The 22,610-nt window shown below is 36.1% G+C and overlaps 1 protein-coding gene, 1 non-coding gene and 1 pseudogene across 2 annotated transcripts; 1 reads left to right on the forward strand and 2 right to left on the reverse strand.

Annotated features, from left to right (window-relative positions):
* The first annotated feature begins 6,409 nt into the window (after positions 1-6,409).
* Positions 6,410-6,506, forward strand: LOC121437571 (annotated as a pseudogene).
* Positions 6,507-9,840: 3,334 nt separating this feature from the next.
* Positions 9,841-10,004, reverse strand: LOC121437565. Its single transcript, XR_005972974.1, has one exon. It is a non-coding gene; the product is annotated as a U1 spliceosomal RNA (small nuclear RNA).
* An 8,178-nt stretch (positions 10,005-18,182) lies between these two features.
* LOC121437447 (SLIT and NTRK-like protein 2) lies at positions 18,183-21,798 on the reverse strand. Its single transcript, XM_041637331.1, has 3 exons — positions 21,573-21,798; positions 21,313-21,471; positions 18,183-21,079 (listed from the first exon to the last, which is right to left on the reverse strand). Exon 3 carries the CDS (start codon positions 21,034-21,036, stop codon positions 18,496-18,498), a length of 2,541 nt encoding a protein of 846 aa, XP_041493265.1. The 5' UTR covers positions 21,037-21,079; positions 21,313-21,471; positions 21,573-21,798; the 3' UTR covers positions 18,183-18,495.
* Between the last annotated feature and the right edge of the window lie 812 nt (positions 21,799-22,610).

Here is a 22,610-nt window from a genome sequence, read left to right on the forward strand (position 1 = left end):
CATACAAAATTTCTGTGATGAAAAGCTAGCACAGTGTGTCAGAAATAATAAAAGGCAAACCAAATTTAATCTCAGTATTTTTATGGATACTGTTAAGAAAAAGCAAATGTCACAATGTTGCCTGCAAGATGCTACCACTTAACACTGCCAGCTTCCCATTCTAGTGTGGCTTCTCACCAAAGTTCAGTACCACTGAATGGGGAGCTTTTTGGAATAAAGACACATTCACACACAAATGAAGACCAAATCTTGCAATCACTTCGACTGTGCTGAATTTCTAACTTTGTGGAATAGTGGAACATGTGAAGTCTGATATAGATCACAAAGTCATTTATACTCAGGAAAAGGGTAGGGGAGGAGAAATATAATCATATTTAGAAAAAAAATCATTTGATCAAGGAACCGCTGTTATTTCATAAGAGTTCCTGTCAGAAAGACTGGACATTCATGCTCTGTTTGTCAAAGCAGAGAGCCAAATCCATTTTGTAAAATGTGTAAAAATGTCTGAGAAGATGTTAGAGGTCATTTGTATCTCATAAAATAATGTTCAGTTTTCTCTCACTTTCCCAGCAGGCTTGATTTTAATAGCCTGTGCATAGATACCAAACATCATCAAGCATGAGATTTTAAAAATGTTTTTACATAATTTTCTTAGAGTTGTTCATCTTATTTTTTATGTGTGAATGGTCTGCCTGCATGTATATATAAATGAACTATGTATGTGCTTGATGCCCATGAAAATCAGAAGAAAGTTTGGAATCCCCTGGAACTGGTGGTATTATAGACAGTCATAAACCACCATGTGGATGCTCAGAGTCAAATCCGGGTCTTCTGTAAGATGAACAAGAGCTCCTTACCACTGAGCCATTCCTCCAGATACTGTAAAAAAAAAAACAATTTAATTTTATTGTTTTCTGGTTTGGTTTTTTGTTTTGAATGTCAGTAAATCCATAAGAAAGGCAGCATGTAGGACACCAAAAATTCTTCCCAGAAAATAAAAAGCATGGCTCCTTTGTTGCAGGATCTTACAGACCTATGAAGATCCTGAAGCACTATATCCCTATGTTTTTCTGGATAAATATCTGGGCAAATGAAAGGCTTTCAGAGTCAGCTATCAGGTACTAGAGGGAGGAAAGGTTTTCATATTGGCTCTAAAATGAGTCTCATGTTCAGCCATCTCTCTCCCTGAGTTGAAAATGAAAACAACAAAATTTCTGTGCCAGTTGAAACTCCAAGAATCTTTTCCCCAATAACGTAGAGCAAAGTAATATTTTGAAGGGTTTGTGGTTGTTTGAATTCGTGAAATAAATGGTTAAGACATAAAAGCCAAGTCTGAATACCATGATAAAAGATACAAAATTAAACAATAAAGTAATTTATCTTTATTCTTCAGAGCTCCAGACTAAATATTCATGACACATGGATGGAGAAATCTTCACAAAGCTCCTCTCTGACGGGAAGAACTACTGGTAGTTAATGACTACTAAGTGATGGACAACTAGTTTTTGGGGGGATGAGATCAAAATCTTAAGTGATAAACCCTAAATATATGCAAATTAGGACACTATTTGAACTTACAGTTTCTGTCTACCTCTCTATAAGGGTGTGATATCTGACATAAACATAATTATAGAAGTTATGAATTGGAGGAAGAGATGGGGAAGAGGTAGCGGTTGAATGAAACAAATACAATGTATTCATGTAAGAAATTCTCAAGTAAATTGAAAAGCAGAGAAAAAATGAAAAATAAAACACAGGCCACTATAGTTACCACAAATAGAACCCACAATGGCTAAAACAAAATGGCGTGCATGCTTATACAAAGCACATGTATACAAATACACACATTCTTTTGGGGGAGTGGGTTGATAGTTTATTAGTACAAGAAACTGTGTCACTACAATTAAGATTTCTCTCAAATCACCAGGTTATCACTCTTATTCAATTCTTTTTGTATAATAAAATATAAGATGAAATAAAAATTAACACATCAGAATTTAACAAACAAACAGAAAGAAAGATCTCAAGAGAAGGCACAATAAACAGAGACTCACTTATTCTCACACCCAGGAATCCCATTAAAACACTAATGTAAAAGCCATACTATATATGCAAAGGACCCTTAAAAATACTTTGTTTCTTCAGTGAGACTCCCTTGGAGGATCGAAATTTTCATTTACAAGTATGTATCAAGTGGAGATTGCCTCTAGAATAGGGATGGGGACATGTGTCTTGTTCTCTTTCAGTTCTAGTACCCCATCTAGTGCAGACTCATGGAGGCCCTATGCATACTGTCTCATTCTCTGTGAGTTCATATGTACGACGATCATGCTGATTTAGAAGGCCTTGTTTTCCTGGTGTCCTCCATCCCCTCCAGCTCAAACTCTTGCTGCCTCCTTGTCTGTCATCAGAGTTCCCAGATCTCTGAGGAGAGGTATTTAATGAAAATATCACATTTAGGCCAGAGTCATATACACGTTCTTACTCATGTAATACTGAGTACAACATGAATTAATACAAACGAAGAAATAATATTTTTATTGTACAAACAAAATGTTATGTAATTACTATTATTTATAGATTGAACTATGGCCTATGTCCATATTGGAGTCATTAAAAGAATCAAACATACATAGTTGCTCAACATGTTTACTCCATGGTCAAATCATAAAAAGAATCAATTCAGTTGTAAGGTAATTTACCTTTACATGTAAAAATTAATACAGGAAGAGAAAAAAGAAATATTGGAAGCAAATAAGGTAGTGCTTATGAATAATAGACAGAGAAAAGGGACTCTATTTAATAGTATCCTAAGCAGACTGTGGAAGCAAGTACCAGCAGATTAAAATCACACAGACTTCAGAAAACCTTTTCTCCCTCATCTTGAATATAAGGAGTCCTGTAAATGGTCATGCAATTGTAAATTAAATGTTACTGTGCTTATAGAATTTTAATAATGGAGGACTGAGATGCAGTTTGGTAGTAGAATATTTATCAAGTAGGTTCAAGGTCTTGTATTCAACCTCCAGCACCAAAAGAGAAGGCAAAAATGATTTGCCTGTCTCCTAATTGTCTCTGGAAGAACAGAACACTCCTCACTTGGCTAATGTGGTAGACAGGCTTTGCATTTTTATATAACATAACTTAGGCATAACCCTCCTTCTTTGAAAATGAATTCGGAAGAGACCTTCCATCTTTGTGATTTGTAAATGGTTATATCTACCAGGGTGCTTCTTATACATCAGCTTAATTTATCACCTTAATTCAATTTTCTTTTAAACTTACTATGTTTGAGACATATTTAATAATGGAATGGTAGAGTTTGAAGGAACCTTCACAATCAACTACTCCTACCTCTCCAGTTTATACTCAAAAGATAATTGCATTCCAATTTGTCATCGATGTTGCTTTTGGCATGGTTACTGCAACTATCACTGGGAAAATGGAAACAGAAAGATCAAGGTCACAATCCCTCTCCCCAAGCCTGTTTCATAAACAGTTTTCACTGTTTCCTTTCTGCTGCTGTGTGCGGCAGCTTATAAAGCAGGCTCTTTGTTGCCGAGGGAAGAACAAAACCCTGGCCTCCTAGCAGTGAAGAGATTTATAAGAGCTCAAGGAAGGTCAAAAGGGTAAATTACCCTGACTTGTTTGTAATCAGCATCTTTCTGGCTCAGTACAGGATGAAGCTGATTACTTAGAAGGCAACACTGAAGAAAAAGAAGCATAAATAACACAAAAGGAAGCCTGAAAAAGTTACTGTCATCATCCCACCCATCCCTCTTACCCCAGTCTTTGTATAGCACTCTGGTAAATGTATTTTGTTATAGTGTTTAAGCAGAATGAGTAAAGATATTTTTGAATTTATCTGAAAGAAGAAAGTAACTTTTAATATATGAGATTTTCTTTATTTTTAAGGGTCAAGAAAGAATATACGCATATTTTGAAAGAAGTTATTCACAGTTGAAAGAAGTTTTTACAGAGCTGTAATTATTTAAGAGTCACTTCCTGTGTGGAGGAAATTAAGAAGCTTTCTACAAAGAGGTGTGACTTCTGCAATTCTTTTTCCTGCCCCTTTATTCTGTTTCCTTTCATAGATGACTAAGAGGATGTGTTAATATTTAGGCAAATCTTAGATGGACATATTTTGCTTATTTTTCACTTTCTTTCTCTGTCTTTGTCTGACATTGTCTCCAACACTCTTCCCCACCCCATACCCACTTACACATGTCCAAATACACACACACCACCACCACCACCACCACCACCACCACCACCACCACCACATCTTGGGACTTTCCTATCCATAGTTAACCATACCCTAGCATTCTACACATTGTACTTCATGTGCTCTCTAGATGACAAAAAACTGTAAGAGAGGATTTTTTTTCTTTTATTTACCATTATGTGCCCAGTGCCAAGCATCATACCACAAAAGATGAAGCACCTAATAAATATCATTTGAAGAAATGAGCAAATGGCTATGACATCAGTTCCTTATGGAGCTCTGCAGCTGTGATTAAAAGCCAAACTGAGAGCAATATAGTCCTAGGCACCGGTTACCCTCACCTCCCCTACCCCTGACCTTTATAAGAATCTCAATCCCATCTGGTTCATCCATTCAGGATTCACATGATTACCAAAGTCTAGACAGTTAGAAATTGGCATAGTATATATAATGAATATGTTATAGACATTTTTTTTAGTAGAGCAATGTAATCGACCCCGAGGCCTATGGAATACTCCTTTCAGTATGAAATGTACATGTCTCTTTAACAAAATTAAAAATTAAAGGTAAGTTGTAACTAAACTCTAAATCTGTAATTAAATATTTGTTTCCTAACAATTGATATGTGTAATATATCACTGACATCCAAACTATATTGTTCATCCTCATTAAATTATCTAAGTTTTATAATAAATTTTTATGCTTTGTGTTTTCCATATTTTATAAAAATTTACACTTTCACATACTAACCAAGTACATGTCCACATTCCAGATAGAATATTAGCTAATAATCAATATGTAAAAGAACTGTTAGCACACTTCTTAATTAGTACTTTTCTAGATGTTTCATAATGTTTTCTAGTCATTATGAAGAAATAATTTTATCTAAAAAATCCTTAACTGTTTATTAAGAGAAAGTATCTGTTTCTCATAGGCAATTTGGAATTTCATAAAAATAAGGCTTGATCAAATTAGTCAATACTTTTCTTGACAAGCTTTCATCAATTACATAAAAATTAAGTTAAATGTATATGAATATCCTATATGATAATCACATACAAGGAACCAAGGTTTTAACTCTACCCCTTTCTATGTTGCAAAGATCACTGACAACTGGTTCTCTCATTCCTTGCCTCTCTTGCTCATCAGAACTTACATCTCTGATATTTCAGTGTTCCAGTTCTTCTTTTAAATGATTATTCTTACTTCTACTTTCTTTCCACCCTAGTCTACCAATTCTAAGAAAATGCAATTTCTGAATATAAACATGAACATGTCACAACTCTCTTTAAAGCTACACTACCATGTTTCCTTAATGTGGAGTTTGAAACCCTCTTGCCCATTATTGAATTCAAGCCTGTCCTATAAATTACATTCAATCTATTGTTCTTTTGTCCAATATTTACAGTTGATACTACTCAATTCAAACTTCTGGGTCTAGTTCTGTATACCTTTCACTGGATCTTGCTCATGACCACCTTTTTATTTTTCTTCTATTTTAAGTGCACTCTGCACAGTTTCCTTTTACATTTACAGCTCTTCATTAATATTTGTTTTATGTATTACTTTCTGCACCACTTGAGTCTGAACTCCTTGAGAATTAGAGTCAGAGTTTCACATAGTGTTTAATAAATATTTGTTACATGAATGAATGAATGAGTTAATGAGCTAATTATTTTAATCTGCTGTGGAATTTAGTCAGCATTCAAAACAGTTTTTTTTTTCATTTGGGAATCACTTTATTTCCATGTAGTATAATGTGTCCTCCCAAGTTTACCAGAGGCCTGGGAAAAGAAAAGAAAATAAATGAGAAATTATTTCCTGTGTGTGTTAACTTAAACCTTTGGAAGACAAATGTTACACTCCAGAAAAAATTATGAACAAAAATGTTGAGAAAATATCTTTCTGTATAATAGCTATGAGTGAATTAGGCCTTTTCTTTATTTCTGAGGACAATAAAGTTATAATCCATATTTTAATCCTAAACTCTGTTCTTGCTAGTAATTACCATAGGCAAAAATAAATAAATTAATTAAATGAAAGTCTTTTATCCAGGCTTCTAGACTCTTTCAAAAATTAAAAAGAAATGTATTTTTATTTTAATTGACTTTATTTTCATAGTTTTAGTAACATCGGTTAAAATTTAAAAACAATTTCTAGTATAGTTAGAAAATAAGTTGCCAGATTCTTTTGTAGTCTGGAAGCACAATTATTGGTATTTACATCTGATAGGTACTTCTTTCAAAGTATGTTACAACTTTGGCATATTACCCATCTGAGAGAAATTTAAAATAATATAAACTATTGGCTGTAGATGAAACTTATTTATGCAATTTATAAGGCTGTAGAAATTCATTTAAAGTTTGATCCAAAAATAAGTTTGATCTATAGGCTTCCCTTAAATTGTGCAAATCACAGCTAAGGTCTTTAAAGCAAGTTTTGGAAACATGGACTTTGAATTTTCATCTGGTCAAAGGGTCAATGTTGTTCAAGTTAACAGATTTAAGGAGAATAGTTAGAGGAAGAAAATAGCCTTTGGCAACATGAAACAAGGCTTTTTAATAAGTTAATTTAGTTAGTGTACTTATTCTTTGACAGTTTCATAAGTGTATACAATTAACTTTAATAATTTCTCCCATTATCTTCTCATTCCTCCACCCCTTTCTGCTAAAACACCTCTTTCCAAGACGTTCCCCTTCTGTTTTTATATCATTTTTGTCTGTGTGTTTAAGATTCACTGAGTTTAATTAGGATTATTGGAGAACTGGCAACTTTTCAGTGGCTATGCCACTGAAGAAAAGAGCTTGTTATTTTTAAAAAGCATACTATAATTGTTTTTATTTCAAAATAATTTTAAGAATATGGGTACCTTGCCTGCATATATGTCTATGCACATGGAAATCAGACTAGAGTGTTGGATTCTCCAGAACTGGAGTTACAAAAGATTATGAGCCACCATGTGGATGCTGAATATTGTATCTGGGTCTTCCAGAAGAGCAGCCTATTTTCTACTGCTGAGCCTCCCCTTTATAAGTTTTAATCTACCCGTCCTTGGGATAACTAAAAGTATAAAGAATTATTTATTTGTCTATTAAATGGATTAACCCTGAGGCCTAAGTCATTATTTAAAGGTTATGAATTTTATGTTGAAAATCAGGTTTGATTGTGTCTAATAAATAGTGTTCAATAAACTTAAAGTTACTAGAATAAATTAACATGGTACAAAAATTATAATGCTACAAGTTTTCAAGTCATGAAGAAGTTCTCTGTTGTGACTCATCATAATTTAACTGTTATTTCACAAGGGCTTCTGAATCTATAGCCATTTGACCAGTCTTCAAACTAAATGAGAAATTTGGTGCTTAACTCCCCACCCCTTTCCTGTTTGAGGGAACAAAGCAGCCAATCCAATGAGTGTCAGATTCCTCCTTTCCCATAAGCTTAGGACTTTTGCACTGCTTGCCATTATTGGGATTTTATTAGACTAGTGGTTAGTAAGCTATGTGCTGAGTATTTTTATTTTAAAATATGAACATAAGCTCTGGTGTTGAGCCAAAGATTCAGTCTAGACTTTTTGATCCCACCAGGGTTTTCATAGACCTTCAGTAAATAATTTGTTTTTAGTGCCAAAAGACCAAATGCACCAAAAAAAGCAATGTTCTCAGTACAACTATTTTTTTTTTGTTCATTCTGAGTGAGGCCTTTAGTTAGTGGGTCAGATATAAATGGAGGATTGAGAAGTAGTTTAGGGACTCTAGGTATTGAATGCTTTGGGCTTCAAAAGAAGCTATAATGTTTGACAATGAGCCCCTCCTATGCACCTGACAAGTGTTTGATCGAAATCTTGCATGGATGGAGGTGGGCGGTCCTTGGACTTCCCACAGATCAGGGAACCCTGATTGCTCTTCGGGCTGATGAGGGAGGGGGACTTGATCGGGGGGGAGAGGGAGGGAAATGGGAGGCGGTGGCGGGGAGGAGGCAGAAATCTTTAATAAATAAATAAAAATAAATAAAAAAAGAAATCTCTGAATGGGTGTTAGGGGAGTTTTTGCTTGTACAAAGTTGCCATGATATGACCTTTCTAATTTACTATTTAAGGAGCTTTGTTATGAATAACTATGAAAGCTTATCTAGGTACCATTTAATAAAAATTCTCAAAGGCTTTTTGAAACTTTTTCATTTACAATTATGCAATAGAATGTAATGGAAATATCCTAATCCTGTGAATCAAGATTTCATCATTTCCACCCCTGCTCTAAATTACTGTGTCAACTTTTCTAAGCTCCCTTCTCTTTAAAATGAGTCTTGTTCTTCATAATATTAATGCAAAAAATATTACTCCGTTTTTCCTTTTGTTTTAGGGAATTTACTTTTGAGTGAAATTTTGCTTCACTTGAAGTTATTCTGAGGGAGCAGGGGTAGTGGAAAGTTTGGGTTTTTATATTTTTTTAAGTCCACAAGTGTACCCTTAAGAAGTATGCTCAAACCATACCAAGTCATTTTTCCCTACCTTACAGAAACCCAATTACTCTTCTCACACCGTAAAAAGCACCTAACTACGTGCATCAGCAACATGCTGTGGAAATAATAACAGGCTATGCTCTGAACAGACATCTGCCACCTTTCTGATTTTCACCACTTTAGCACTGGAGACATTGTTTTCCTTGTGTATACACACTCTGAACTCCTTAAAATGTTATATAACATGTAAATTAAAACTACTTTAAGCCAAAGGAATTAAAATTTCATTTTCTTCAAGATCTCATAGGAGAGGACAACATACTAAGGCACATAAATAAGAGGTTGCAGGGTAGTCATAAAATAGGGGAACTATTAGAAATAGTTGTGCCTTAGGTTAGACTATGTGGCAGGTCAGTTGAGTCACAGGTGCCATGGACCCAGCAGGGGTTATCTAACTTAGAAATCTTGGTACAAGATTAAAAACAAAAACTAAACAGAATCCCTTCTTCAAAAATGATTCATAGAGGTGGCACACCCCTATAGTCCCATCATTTGGAGAGCAGGGTCAAGAGGATTGCTATAAATTCAGTGCTAGCTTGGGTTATAAAAATAATAACTAGCTTCTGTCTTATAAAAATAATGATTCATAATGCTGCTAACTACCAAGGCAGCAGGACACTAAACTAAGTGCAGTGAACATCTAAACTTGAGCCCTTGTAAGTGATCGTATAAGTTACGTTTTAAGAAAGTCTGTATTTAACCAACTCAGACCCAGCTGACCTTTGTAAATACCAGAGAAGCCTGAAATTCCTCTCCAAATGACCTTAGTTTTACTATTCTCATAGCTAAAGTGCTACAAATTTCTCCTTAGCCATTTACCTTATGCCTTTCCCTTGGAGTCAGAATATTTTCATGCTAAAGATCTTCTGATGATAAGTGATGAGTGTGTTACTAAATATGGCTCTCTAAATGATCAATCTGCATGCTCAGTTTATAGATAGCCCTGCCAGTGGTTGAATATACAAACAGATTTCTCATCTTCAACTTCTTTCTAGAAGATAATTGCAGAAACTTACTTTCTTAGTTCTGAGTGGTCACAACAGTTCTTGGACCATAGTACACTTTCTTTCTTTCTTTTTTAATTTTATTTTTTACAGGGGAGAGCGAGAACGCAGTCCCCCACCAGCACAAATTATGCAGTCGAGTTTCCTGCATTTGGGGAAATCCCAGGGGTCAGCACATCCGGAGTGCAATGGATAAGCCTTGCCCTGGGAAAACAACCTTCGTGATCATGGTATCTCCCCTGCCAGGTAAGTACATTTTCTACCCAATGTTCAGTTGACGATTTTCTTCTAGGTGATTCACTGATTCTGTTAAAGCAGTAAGACCCAGTAATAGATTGGAAAAAACAAGAGTTGAGACTCAAATAGAAATGGTTTCAAGTGACACTTTTGTCACATTTAGTTTTGTATAACAAATATTTAATTTTTCAAATATTAACTTACTAGTCCATATAACCATTCTCTAAGGTAAAGATGATCATTGCCACTTGTATCGGATGAAGAAAATTGCGTCCTGAGACATTAAATGACTTGTTCAAGGACACAGAACTGGTGAATGACATAGCTAAATTTTAAATTTCTGTATGCTGACTCTTCAGTGCCTAGTCTTTAATATCATCCTTGTGCTGACTCTTACTGAACTAGTTGACCTTTACCCATACTCAATCGATCACTGTGATCGGCACTAGAACTCCATAAACCTCGATTTCCTTCCACAGATATAAAAATCTTCCTCAGTATTTACAAAGGTTAACTTTAGAAATGCACCTAAAATACTTTATCAGGCTTCTTCATGGAAATATTAATCAAACCATAATCTTTGTTTTGCTTTAATGCACCTTCCATGAATTGAATTCAAATCTCATCTTCCTTTCAGAAGCATCAAAAGATAAATTAAGCTTGCCTTACCATTCTCTTCACTTTTCTATGTATGTTCACTGCTGTCTTCATCTCCAAGTTTCATAATTTCCCTAGCCTTTTAAACTTTAGACTCTTTCTGGTGTCCCTCTTTTCCAAGAGCTTTCTCCAGAAAAGAAAAATACTAGTCCAGTGTTTTTATTGATCTTTTTCTGTTTTGATCCTGACCTCTTATATTCTTTACAAAGATACATAAATCACCTGTCCTATTTTGTTATAAAATTCCCCAATGGTAGGCATTAAATCTTATTTTAAATGTGTATCTTGTGTTTCCTGATATCTTGGTGGCCTTAAAGCAGATTTGGTAGCTTATGACTTGTCCATTAGCTCCAGCCTTTTGTCCCAGTGTACATGCTTGGCCTTCAGGAAGACTTGTAGATTTTCTTAACATGTGCACCGGAATGTCTTTGAGTGTTCAGCACACAGTGTGAACTCCATAAATCACATTTTAGAGAAAATCTGGTAACACATAAGGGATATCAGCAATTGCATATACTTTTCTTGTACAAGAATCTATCCAGTTAGAATATTTAAAAGCAGCAATGAGCATGTGAGAAAGATAATCTTTAGAGTTTATTAAAGATAAATGGAGCATTAGATTTTTTAGGGAATTTTACATTTTTGATTTTAAAACAGGTATAATATTTGTTGAAAATGGTTTCTTATTAAATGTAATGTTTCAACCTTTAGAATGATTTAATATCTTAATGAATTAAAATACATTCCCATTTTGCATAATGACTAATTTTAACTGGTTTAATATTATTATTGTGTGGGAGGGTTATGATGTATAAGAATAAGACGCTGAATGGGCCTCCTACTGTTCTCAGATTCTTCTCAGTCAGAGCATAAGAAGAAATCAGGATCATTTAAAAGAAAAATCAAGACAAAATCTTGTTTTAAACTATGAAAATATTTGTCTCTGGGCCTGAGATCCAAAAGGATTCTCTTGCACAGATGAGAGGGAAAAAATGTGTCAGTATTATAATCATTTGAGATTCTGATAGTTTCTTCTGGTAAGAAGTTAAAGAAATCTGACTGAAAAAAAGAAAAACAAAGACAGGCACAGCTTTGTCCCACTTTAATCTGTAAAGAGAAGAATTAACATGTCTTAAATCTTCATATTTTATGTTTGTACAGTAGAACTGTATGTCCTAAAAACAAAATCTAAATAATACAATTTAAAAATAATGGTTGCAAATGTTCAAGTTAAATCTTTCAAATGTAACCATACTGAGATTAAATAGTTAATATATAAATAGCATCATATTCATTGAATTTTTGAGGTATATTTTCAAGGTGTTTTGGTGGGGGAGCAAAGAACATTTACTTCTTTTTTAATAACATTCTTTTGCAGGACAAAAGGAAATTTTGAGCCAAATATTGATTGATTTTTATTTGGTAAATTAATGCTTTTAATCAGACCCTCAAAAACCTTTGAAAAGCAGAACTTTCTGAAAGGATTTTGATTTCTTCTTCTTTTTCCACTCTTGTGAAAACATGACAGCAAGCCAATCAAACTCTGGGAAACATTATCATTCGATCTTGTAAAGTGGATTTTTATTCAACTCATAATCACTCACTTCCAACAGCCAGCAAGAGAGCAGTCCCATATCTGATCATTAAAACTACTTTGAGCTCTAGAATGATATTACTGGATTCAATAGACAAATCATAGTCTCACTAAAACTTGAAGCTCCCTTTATGTAAATGTTTGATAATTTTTTGCTGCCTAATAACCTATTCTTCTATAGCCATGTGTTATGTGTAGTATGTTTGTGTGTGTATGTGTATGTGTGTTACTTATACTCTGTAAACTTGTTACAACTTAATATTTGAGTTCCTAAAACAGTCAATCATCAATTTTTACTACACTATGAAAGTAGATTCTCTGGGTGTCAACGTTTTCTTCCGTCCTCATTTGAGAAGCAGCATATCAACCATTCACCTATCCATTCTCTAAAGCATTTTTATCATCAAGTGATAACAATAGGGAAGGAAAAGAGGCTTTACTTCTGAGAGAATTCATTAAGAATTAAGAATTCATACTGCTGTCTGGTAGTCAATTTTTGAACTAGACAGTACCTTAGAATACTAGTTTTTGTCAATATTCTGTCATGATCAAAATGTCCCAAAACACAGTTGATACTGGAGTATATATTGGAAGATATGCTTTGATTCTTTAGCCAAACACAAGTAGGCAAGGTAGTTACTTTCAAAACATCACCATCATCACAGGAACAAATTACTATCTCTCTTCTCATTTCTCTTCGCTTCATGTTAAGGAACACAATTAATAGCATTTCGATTTGTATGTCAGTCATTCTTTTACTTTGTAAAATATGAATTTGTTAGATCATTCACGATATTAGAAAAATATAGTGAAAAACGAATTCAATGTAGAAGTGTATGTGTGTGGCATGGGGACTGGAAAGTCAGTTAATATTGTTTTAGTTCCTAGAAAGACATGTATCTGAATTGTTTTCGTTATATTGTTTGCTTTTAATTTTCAAGTATAATATTAACAAATACTCATGGAGAAATATTAATATTTTTAAAGCTTATTTTTATAGCAAACATGAAAAACATATCATTTAAAGAATAAAAATGTTCATTTCTCAACACTAGAACAGCATATACCAAGGCAAAGAGGACAGCTCTCACATTTGTCATTAATTCTTCTCAAGATTTCAAAAACTATGGCTGGGCATCATTGTGCAGGCTTTTACTTCCAGCACACAGGAGGAATAGGCAGACAAATCTCTGAATTTGAGCCCAATCAGGTCTATATAGCAAGTTCCAGTACAACCAGGACCCTGTCTCAAAAATAAATAAAGAAAGAAAGAAAGAAAGAAAGAAAGAAAGAAAAAAGGCTCCAAAAACTTTTCTAACTAATCCAAAATGTGTGTTTTAGTGAATATTTATTTATTAACTGAAAGCTAACTACAGCATAAAATAACTAAACAGTTTATCCAATAAAATACAATATCACTTGATCACATTTTCAGTAATTTATTTTGTCTATTGACAGTCCAAAATATGTCATTTGTTTTCTTAAACATTGTCACTATTTGGCACAAGAATCTATTTACATAATAAATTGTATCATTTGCCATTTATTCCAATAACATGAAGACAATTATTTGCAACTAAGTCTAACAGAATTTGTACATATACTGTCAAGCTAAAATACTGCTAGAAATTTCCAACACACATGCAATTCAGTATGTTTACATAGTAACATATTTTTTTTATAAATCCTGTATCTCTAAGCACTTCATAAAACATGAATACAGGAGTCAGGCTACCCTCTACAGAAACAAGGTTTTGGGAGGGAAGTTGCTGCTGAGCAAGAGTCCTGTGTTCAATTGAATTGAAATAGTCTTGCTAGTCCAGACGTTCAGGAATGCCATTGTGCCATCATAAAAGTGTAGATAGCTCAATTCACATTAAACTGCAACACTTTCAAGTATAAGCCCTTAGCAACCAAAAAAATAAGACAGCACAAGCAACACTGACAAAACATACTCTTATTATGCATGTGAGCTTGGTTTTAAGCAAAATTGATATTGAAAATCCAAACATACAAAACAGAGTGGTTGTTTGCAATATAAAATGATTTTCTGCCTCATAAAGGGATTCCCAAGTTTTATTTAAATGGCAGCTCCCTTAATGCACTTAAAATACAATTTGATTTATAAAACTTCAATTTACACTACTTTTCCCACCACTGTTTTGAGGAGCAAAGTAGACCCTCACAAAGTACTTCAATCTCTCTTACATAATTAAGTCTCTTCTTGTGTTGCTAAAAGGCATGTGAGTTGAAAGATTACCCTTTAAGCCACTAAGATAGAAAGTAAACATTGTCTCTAAAACATAAATATTCCATAAAATTGAAGTACATCAGCTATTTTTATATTTACAATTTTGGTATTCAACTTTACAAAGTAGATGTAGATAGCGCAAATATATAGCTATCATCAGGCCATAACGTTGGGTCTCTCTCAATCTGCTGTGATTTATTTTATTTTAGTGGTATCTTTCTCCTTTTAAGTACATAATTGCAAAGATGTGTTAATAGCACTTACATTGTAACCAGTCTACTTATTATTTATCTATTTGACATTTTATTCCAGAGAATTTAAAAATTAAACCTTCTGCATTCTATTGCTGTCCCCACTACTTACCTGGGAGTAATTTGCATTAAGGTAAAACTCTCTTTTATTGTGTACTAAGCTCTTTGCCAACTTTGGGAGATCTGTGGGGAGAAAGGGATTTAGTAACAGTGGGAGCAGGGGTGAAAGCTTGGAGTGAGGCATTTAGAGAGCCTGTCTAATATATATTTGTGGCTCCTCAGCACACAGCAGATCCAGGCATCAGGGAAGAAAACACTCCAGATGTATTGAATGAGTGCCTGAATGAATGAATGAATGAATGAATGAATGAAGAAACAAATTGAGTAAGAGAACCATTTGGAAGGCGTTGTTCACTCTAGCATTCAATCTAGTATGCTTCTGGAATGTGTAATATCATAAAAGGATTTTCAGGGTTTGAGAAATGGCAGAATCTCCCTCTGATTTATTTTGTATATTTTAAAAATCTGTAAAATATTGAGCCCTTTATGATACGGAATTATTTAGAAAAATTAAGTCACCTTATAAGTCAGAGGACAAAGAGGATATTGAAGAGTCTTTTTCTTACTCACCAAATGCCTGAGGAAAGAAGGCACACAGGTTGGCCTAAGTCCAAACCAAACACCCTTGGCAATGGTTTCAAGGCTGAGGAATAGTATTTTTGAGACTTTTGTACAATTTACTCACTGGTGGTATATGCAGAAGTCATGAAAGCAACTAATTAAGTACTAAAATCTAGAGTAATTGCTATTTGACATTTGTAGGGCCAGACATCTATTTCTATTCCAAGCAGATCGTAGCAATGTCACTACCTTGTCTGGAATCATTTTTGCTAGGCTCATACTCATTATAATCTGCCTGGAAACAGTAAGGGAAATTTTTTTAAAAATCCAGCTGGAGGAGTTAAAAATAAAAATCCTAACATAAAATAGGTTTGAAGTGCTTAATACTGTAAGGAAAATCAAAATATAACCTGTGGAAATGCCAATAAATCAATAAAACTTGAAGGGCTTATGCTTGCATTTGATAGTAAAGATTAAAACACAAAATGTGCTATTATATTTTTAAATGAAACCATTTAGATCATACCTGAAAGACTTAATTATAAAACTCAATGTAAATAATGAAAAAAATCTAGAAGCATGAAAATATTGAAGCAAATACTAATTAATGAGCTAAAGAGATTATGGATTTGAGTTCTTCCAGGAGGCCTCTTTAAAAATCATGAAAATGAATGAGAAGTAAAGTATATTTCATTAAGATTAATGAACTAATTTTGTTATTAACATGGATGTTTTACTTTCAGGAAAATAAGAACAAACACTGAAGTAGAATCATGTCATTAACATATTGTCACAGTTAAAGCTCGAAACTATCTTTAATATGATGTATGCTGATTTGCCTTCATGACTTCCCCAAATATCTGCCTCTGTATTAGGCATTGAGCATTATACCAAATAAAAACAAATTTTAAGCCTCCGATATTATATATGTCACTCAAAGATGAGGTGGTTTCCAGGAGTTATCTCCATATCCAACAAATCAGTACTCTAGCTCCTTTTGTAGGAAATTTAAAATTTCTGTATTAACACATGTGTAAATCACTTTGACCTCCATTTTCAATTGTGAGTTAATGGATGTAAATGGCAATATTGACTTTTAAGTAAATAGTGAACATATAAGTCAGTCACTGTAGATATTCCGGGATTTCAGTTTGTTAAAACCTTGTTTTCCATAGTATCCTTTACTTTTATATATGGACACAATTATCTTCCATTGTTTAAAAAGTCCATTTTGCACCATTAATTATTAATCCAAATGATTTGGATTTAAGTAATTTCTAATTGAAAGCCTGTAGCATGGATTGTTAATAGTGGTAAAGCACTATTTGTCATTTTAAAGCTTTAAAATAAGTTATCAGGATCCACTTCAATCTCCACATGATAATAAAGGATTATTATGTGCAGTAACCTATTTATGAAAAGGAAACAGTGTGCTTCTTTCAGACGCCATCACTTGCTTTAATAAGGAATTGAAAAGCTGGACTACTTTATATGCGGATCACCATCCCAGTTGCATAAGGATTTACAATAGACAAAACAAAACTATTTTTTGTTGTAAAGAAAGGCTGTTTGTTTAAATCTTACAATAATGTTTGCATCTAAAAATTATTTACAATCTAATAAGGCTTCATAAATGTTATATAGAGTTGGTTAGTTAAAATAATTGACTGCTAAGACCAAAATTAAAGGCTTGCTCAAACTAAAAATTTTCAAGTAAAGCATACCCAAAGAAGGCAAAAAAGGGGGAAAAGATGCTTACTGCTGTAGTTTAGGTAACTATTAATGAATTTGGAGATGCAAATAGGACAAGATTTGATAGCACCTCATTAACACTTCAATTAAAGTCAAGAGGAAAATCTACCTTTGTCAGAAAATGTGAAAATTGAAAGGAATTTTGAGTCTAATTTTTGATCTTCAAAGAAAGAAAATGTAACATATGCAATTTTATCTCTGCTGTCTTGAATTTGCAGAGAAATTACGTGGGAAGTTTTCATCTTACCTTTGAAGTCTTCCTTCAATGTATTAAATGGCTCTTGTGTCTTGGTTAAATGAGGTGTGTGGCGGCCTCTACTGGTATGTGTATATAGAAAATGTTGCAATGGGCAGAAAAAATATTAATTTCAATTAAAAAGTTAGAAATACAGATTTTCATTTAAATATATAAAAATATCTAATTTGATGCAGAAAAAATATACTACCAGTTGTGTAATATACTATTAACTAGGAAAATAATCTAAAACACTGATCATGTTAGTGTAAAATAATGATTTATGGGAGGGCATTAATTGTTCAATTCACTCTGATATTGGGTTAAATATATTTTATTAATGAATTGCTAATCCTGACAGAGGTGGCTTATTACCTTTAGTCCTCTGTTAAATCCCCTTTCTTGACTTAAATAAAATCACTTGTAACAAACCCAGAAGAAAGGAAATATTTTACATTTAAGTCTATAAAGTCCTAAGCTAGAATTGTTTGATGACAGGCTGGTTTTTAGAACTCAAGCAAACTGTATGTTGACATAATATAGCTGACATATAGATCTATCTTACATTGATTTCGAGTTTAAAAATACAACACATTAAAATACTTTTCATTTTCAAAGCTAAAAGCAACGTTTAAGTAATATACTTAAGTGCAAAGGCACTTTAACACAAAGTAGCTAAGCCCAGGCCTATTCTTGGTAACTGAAGATGTCAATACCATAGATCATTATTTACAAAAGAAGTTGTAGTTCCAAAAGATCTTTGGAGATCTTCTACAAAATATTCTCATTTGAAAACTTTACGTACGATTCCTTCAATCGCTATTATTTCTTTCCACTCCCACACTGGGAAAAGGAAAAGAAAGAAAACAGAAACAAAACCTAAATAATAGCTATGAAAAAATGCAGTGTAGAAACATTCATGTTCACTGATGGTTCCTAAGAAGGGGGAGGTGTGGAGGTGGGAGATAAGAGAAAAATAATTTAAAGGAAAGCTTGCAAGAGCAGTATCATTGCTTCACCCCTCTTCCAAACTGCTTTCAGTCTCCCATTAGCACTGGGGAAGGAAGAACACAACAAAAGCAAACACAGTGCTTCCAACAGTTTGAAGCGCATCCTTTGATGCTATAGGGTTGTAAATGATTTCCCTTCACAGCTGACTGATTGCAGTTTGTTTTTCCAGAACTTCGAGGTAGTCTGGTTCTGATTGCGGCTTAGCTTGCAGTAAAGGGTGGTCTGGCTTTGACTGCCCCACAAAGCATTTTCTGGGAGTCCCATATAAAACGGTTTTATTGATTCTGTCTTGGTTTTGGCGTCGAGATTCATATGAAGGGGCAAACTGCCTTTTAGGTAATGTACAAAAGTTATAGTGGACTAGGCCTGCACTGGGGAGTTCCTTAACTCGCTCAGCTATATTCTGATACAGCAGCTCAGGCTCTCTTGGTGTGCCCTGCTTTTCTAGCAACTCAGTGGCACTTATTGTGTAAGCAAGTGTGGCTGGCTCTTCTTTTTTCTCCTCCAGGTTGCCATAGCTGAAGTCCTGCAGGTTTCTGTAATAGGCTACTGGGTCTCCTTCCTTTTGCATGTAGATGGGGTTTTGGCACATCTGACCCACAGGTGGGGGTATGTAGTTATAGACATGACCATCAGCTTTATCATTTGTTTCGGTGTTGTAAGACCCATATTGTAACTGGAAGGAATTTACATCTAAGTTGTTGGCATTCCTGGAAACAGTTGGCACTCCCTTTCGACGTTTTAGAACAAAGACGAACAAGCCCGCCCCAAAACAGACAGACAAGATAAAAACAACAAGCAATCCTAAAATTAAGACAGAGAGTGGAACTTCAGTGTGTAGTTCAGGGTAAGAACTAGGAGACACACTAAGTGATCTAGGTGTGTCTGTGTTGTGATTCATTGATAAAATAGTCCCATCTGACAAGTTAGGATTATCTGGACAAATAGCCTCCCTTCCCAGAAATTTCAGTATCTCCCCTGCATGCTTAGCGGGAGATTCACAAGTCACCTCATTGATGATGACAGGAGAATTGGCATGTTCGGTCCAGTCCTTTAGCCCCATGATGTCACAGGTGCAGTCCCATGGGTTCTCTTGCAGATCTATCTGGATAAAAGCAGGGAGCTGGTCCAGAACCCCTTTTACAGGCAGGTGTGAAAAATGATTGTTTCTCAGATTCAGCCTGGTGAGGGCTGTGCCCCCAAAGATATTATCAGGTAAGGACCGAAGCAGATTGTTATTCAGAAATAGGAGCTGAAGGTTAATCAAAGCATCAAAGGTCAGCGGCTTAATCTCCTTAATGACATTATACTCTAAATAGAGATACTGCAAGCTCTGCAGTCCATCAAACATAGAAGGATACAGCACTTCAAGGTAATTGCCATTTAGATAAAGTCTGCGTAAACTGGTCAGGTTTGTAAAGGCACCTTCCTGAATGACTGCAATTCTGTTGTTTCCTAAATGCAACAAATCCAGTGAACTGTACTCTAAGAGGTCATTCTTATATACTGTTTGGAGATAGTTCCCGGTTAGGTAGAGTTTCTTTGGACTAGTAGGTTTGGGCTGCAGGTCAGAGATGTTAGTGAACTTCCTTTCTTGACAGTTAACATTTAGACCATTGTCTGAGCTCTGAGATGTACAGACACAGCTGCTTGGACAGGTGAGGGCCACAGGGGACTTGGTCTGGTACACCATGATAGGACCAAAACTCTGCCGGTCTTTTGACACAGTCACTCGTGGAGTTGGACGATTTCTCATTTGGGGTGGCCGGCTTGCTTTTGGGGCCCTGGTTGGGCTGAGAGCAGGATTCATTGTAGGGGACAGCCTTTGGACCTGGGTGTCTGAATGACTGCCCCTCTGACTAGAATCACCGCTTGCACTTTTTCTGGGACAGAGATCTTGTCTGGTCAGTTGGGTCACATCTTTCCCATGTAACCTGAAAGGAGTTTCACAGACAATCTCCCCCACAAAAACACTAATGGTGTCCAGCCATGCCTTGAGAGGAAGTAGGTCACAGGTGCAATTCCATGGATTTTCTTCCAGCTGAATTTCCATGATTCCTCCAATATGTTCAAGGACACCAGCAAAAGGCATTACCTTCAACCTGTTTCCCCTCAGGTCTAAGTGAGTTAGCAGGACAAACCGAAACACATTACTAGGCAGAGACAGCAAAAGGTTGTCATTCAAGATGAGTACTTTGAGTTTATTCAGTTTGCTGAATGCCCCTGCCTCAATGGTGCTGATGTAATTGTAGTCAGCTTGGAGGTACTCCAGGCTCTCTAGGCCTAGAAAAGTGTCCTCTCTCAATACCTCCAGTTTGTTGTTATTGAGGTGCAGTCTCTTGAGAGTCTTCAGACCACTAAATGCCCCAGGTCGGATCTCCTGCAACCCATTGTTACCTAGATGAAGAGTCACTGCATTAGAGTAATTGACAAATTCGTTAGGATACAGTCTGGTCAAGAGGTTTCCATTGAGAAACAACTGATAGATTCGATACTGAGGGGGTTGGAGCAAGCTGACAGTTGTAAATCCTTTGTTTTCACAGTTAATGTTCAGTACGTTTTCCTTCTCTTCGCACAGGCAGCGGATCTTGCAAATGTCTTTGGCAGTTTTGCGGCTCTCGGTCTGTAAGATCCCGGCCACGGTTAATACACTGAGGAACCAAATGCCGCTCAGCATCTTTAGGCACCTTCGATGTTAGCTCAGGTACCTACAGGCAAACCTTGGGTGAGGGACAGGGAGAAAGCGGGATCCAGGGGAAAAAGAGACAAGGAAGCCCGATTAAAATGGCAAAGCTAGGAGGCGGGGGTGGGGGTGGGGGTAGGGGTAGAGTGAGGGGGTAGGCAGCAAGGAAGAAAGAAATCATTGCGTATTTCAAAGCAGTTTCTTCTCTTTTTCCCTACCCATTTCCCAAGCCCACCCACACAAAACGTCCTGGAACACACATGCTTGCACCTGATTTCCCGGCGGGTCACAGCCAACCGCGGAGTCATTAGTAATCCAGTCGTCCTACTAAATCCGGCCCATCTCCTCTTTCCCTGGGGTATTTTGAAGAAATCTCAGGCGGATCGCCCGTCTTGGGCTTGCAGTGGGAATTGCTTTACTTTTTAAAAACTGCATTAAAAAATGGGAGTGGGTGGGAAAATTATGAGTCAGGGGCTGACGAAGGGAACAGAATAGGACGGCAAAGACAGCTCTGGGTTGGGGGTACTCACACATCAGAAGATAGGGTTCCCCTCCTCTTCAGTTCACCAGTAGTTTAGCATCTTCGGGAAGAGAGGGAGAGCAAAGTAAAAGAAGATCCCGCTTGCAGGAGGATGCTCTGTTTTGTGTTGCTTGATTTAATTTGATTAGGGAGGGGGGTGCGCAGGAATTTAAAATCCCGCTGACAGACAGAGAGGAAGAGGAGGATTGGAGCAGAAGGGAGCTGCGCTGCAGGGAACCGGGGGTGTGATTTCATAGGGAGGTCTTGCAGACTGTATCGGGATTGCCACAGCGGAGGCTGGGCGGGCGCGCGCTTTCAGTCCGGTGGCAGCAGCAGCAGTGAGTCTAGCAGTTTGAATTTGAGAGGTTTTGCAGGCTCCCAGGACAGGACTAGGGGTGACGTCACGGGGGAGAGGAGTGTGGGCAGAATATCCAGGGCACTTGGTGGGGGGGGGGGGGGGGGGGCAGACGCTTCCCTTCCCTGTGAGTGGTTTTGCACAGCTCAATTCCCAGCTGCGTCAGTTGTTTCAGAATTACTCTATTTCCAGCCGGGCTGGTGGCAAGAGAAGCTCCTTCTGAACAGGAGTTTGTTTCTCACAAGCAGGCGGCCCAGCTCCCTTTTAGTGCTGGACTCACTGAAACACCCCTAATCCGAACTAGCCTGAGTGATTTCTTTCAACTACACATTGCATAAGGACAGTGACTTGTTCGGTAAAACTGATCTCATGCCAGATTCCCAGGACATGATGCAGACTCGGCCAGAACATATATGTCTGTATGTGTGTGGTACTTCTTGCTACTGGACTGATGCCAGCTAGACAGACTGCTAGCTGAGAGGCTTTCGGTGCAGAGTGGAAGTGTTCCTGTGCTAGTGTGTCTGTGTGGGAGTGAGAAGAGTTCTCCTAGGGCATCAATACTTTACATACAGAGCTCTGTGTCAGTGCTTGGGGAATTACATTCTTAGTGCTAACCAGGCAAACAGTTATTTGCTTGGACTCTGGAAAGCCAACTCAACGTTAACTAGTAGACTGAACCAAACAAAAATAAAA

The sequence above is a fragment of the Microtus oregoni genome, unplaced genomic scaffold (genome assembly GCF_018167655.1).
Source record: "Microtus oregoni isolate MIOR12 unplaced genomic scaffold, Mior012 000052F_ref0000163, whole genome shotgun sequence".
NCBI classification, from domain to species: Eukaryota; Metazoa; Chordata; class Mammalia; order Rodentia; family Cricetidae; genus Microtus; species Microtus oregoni.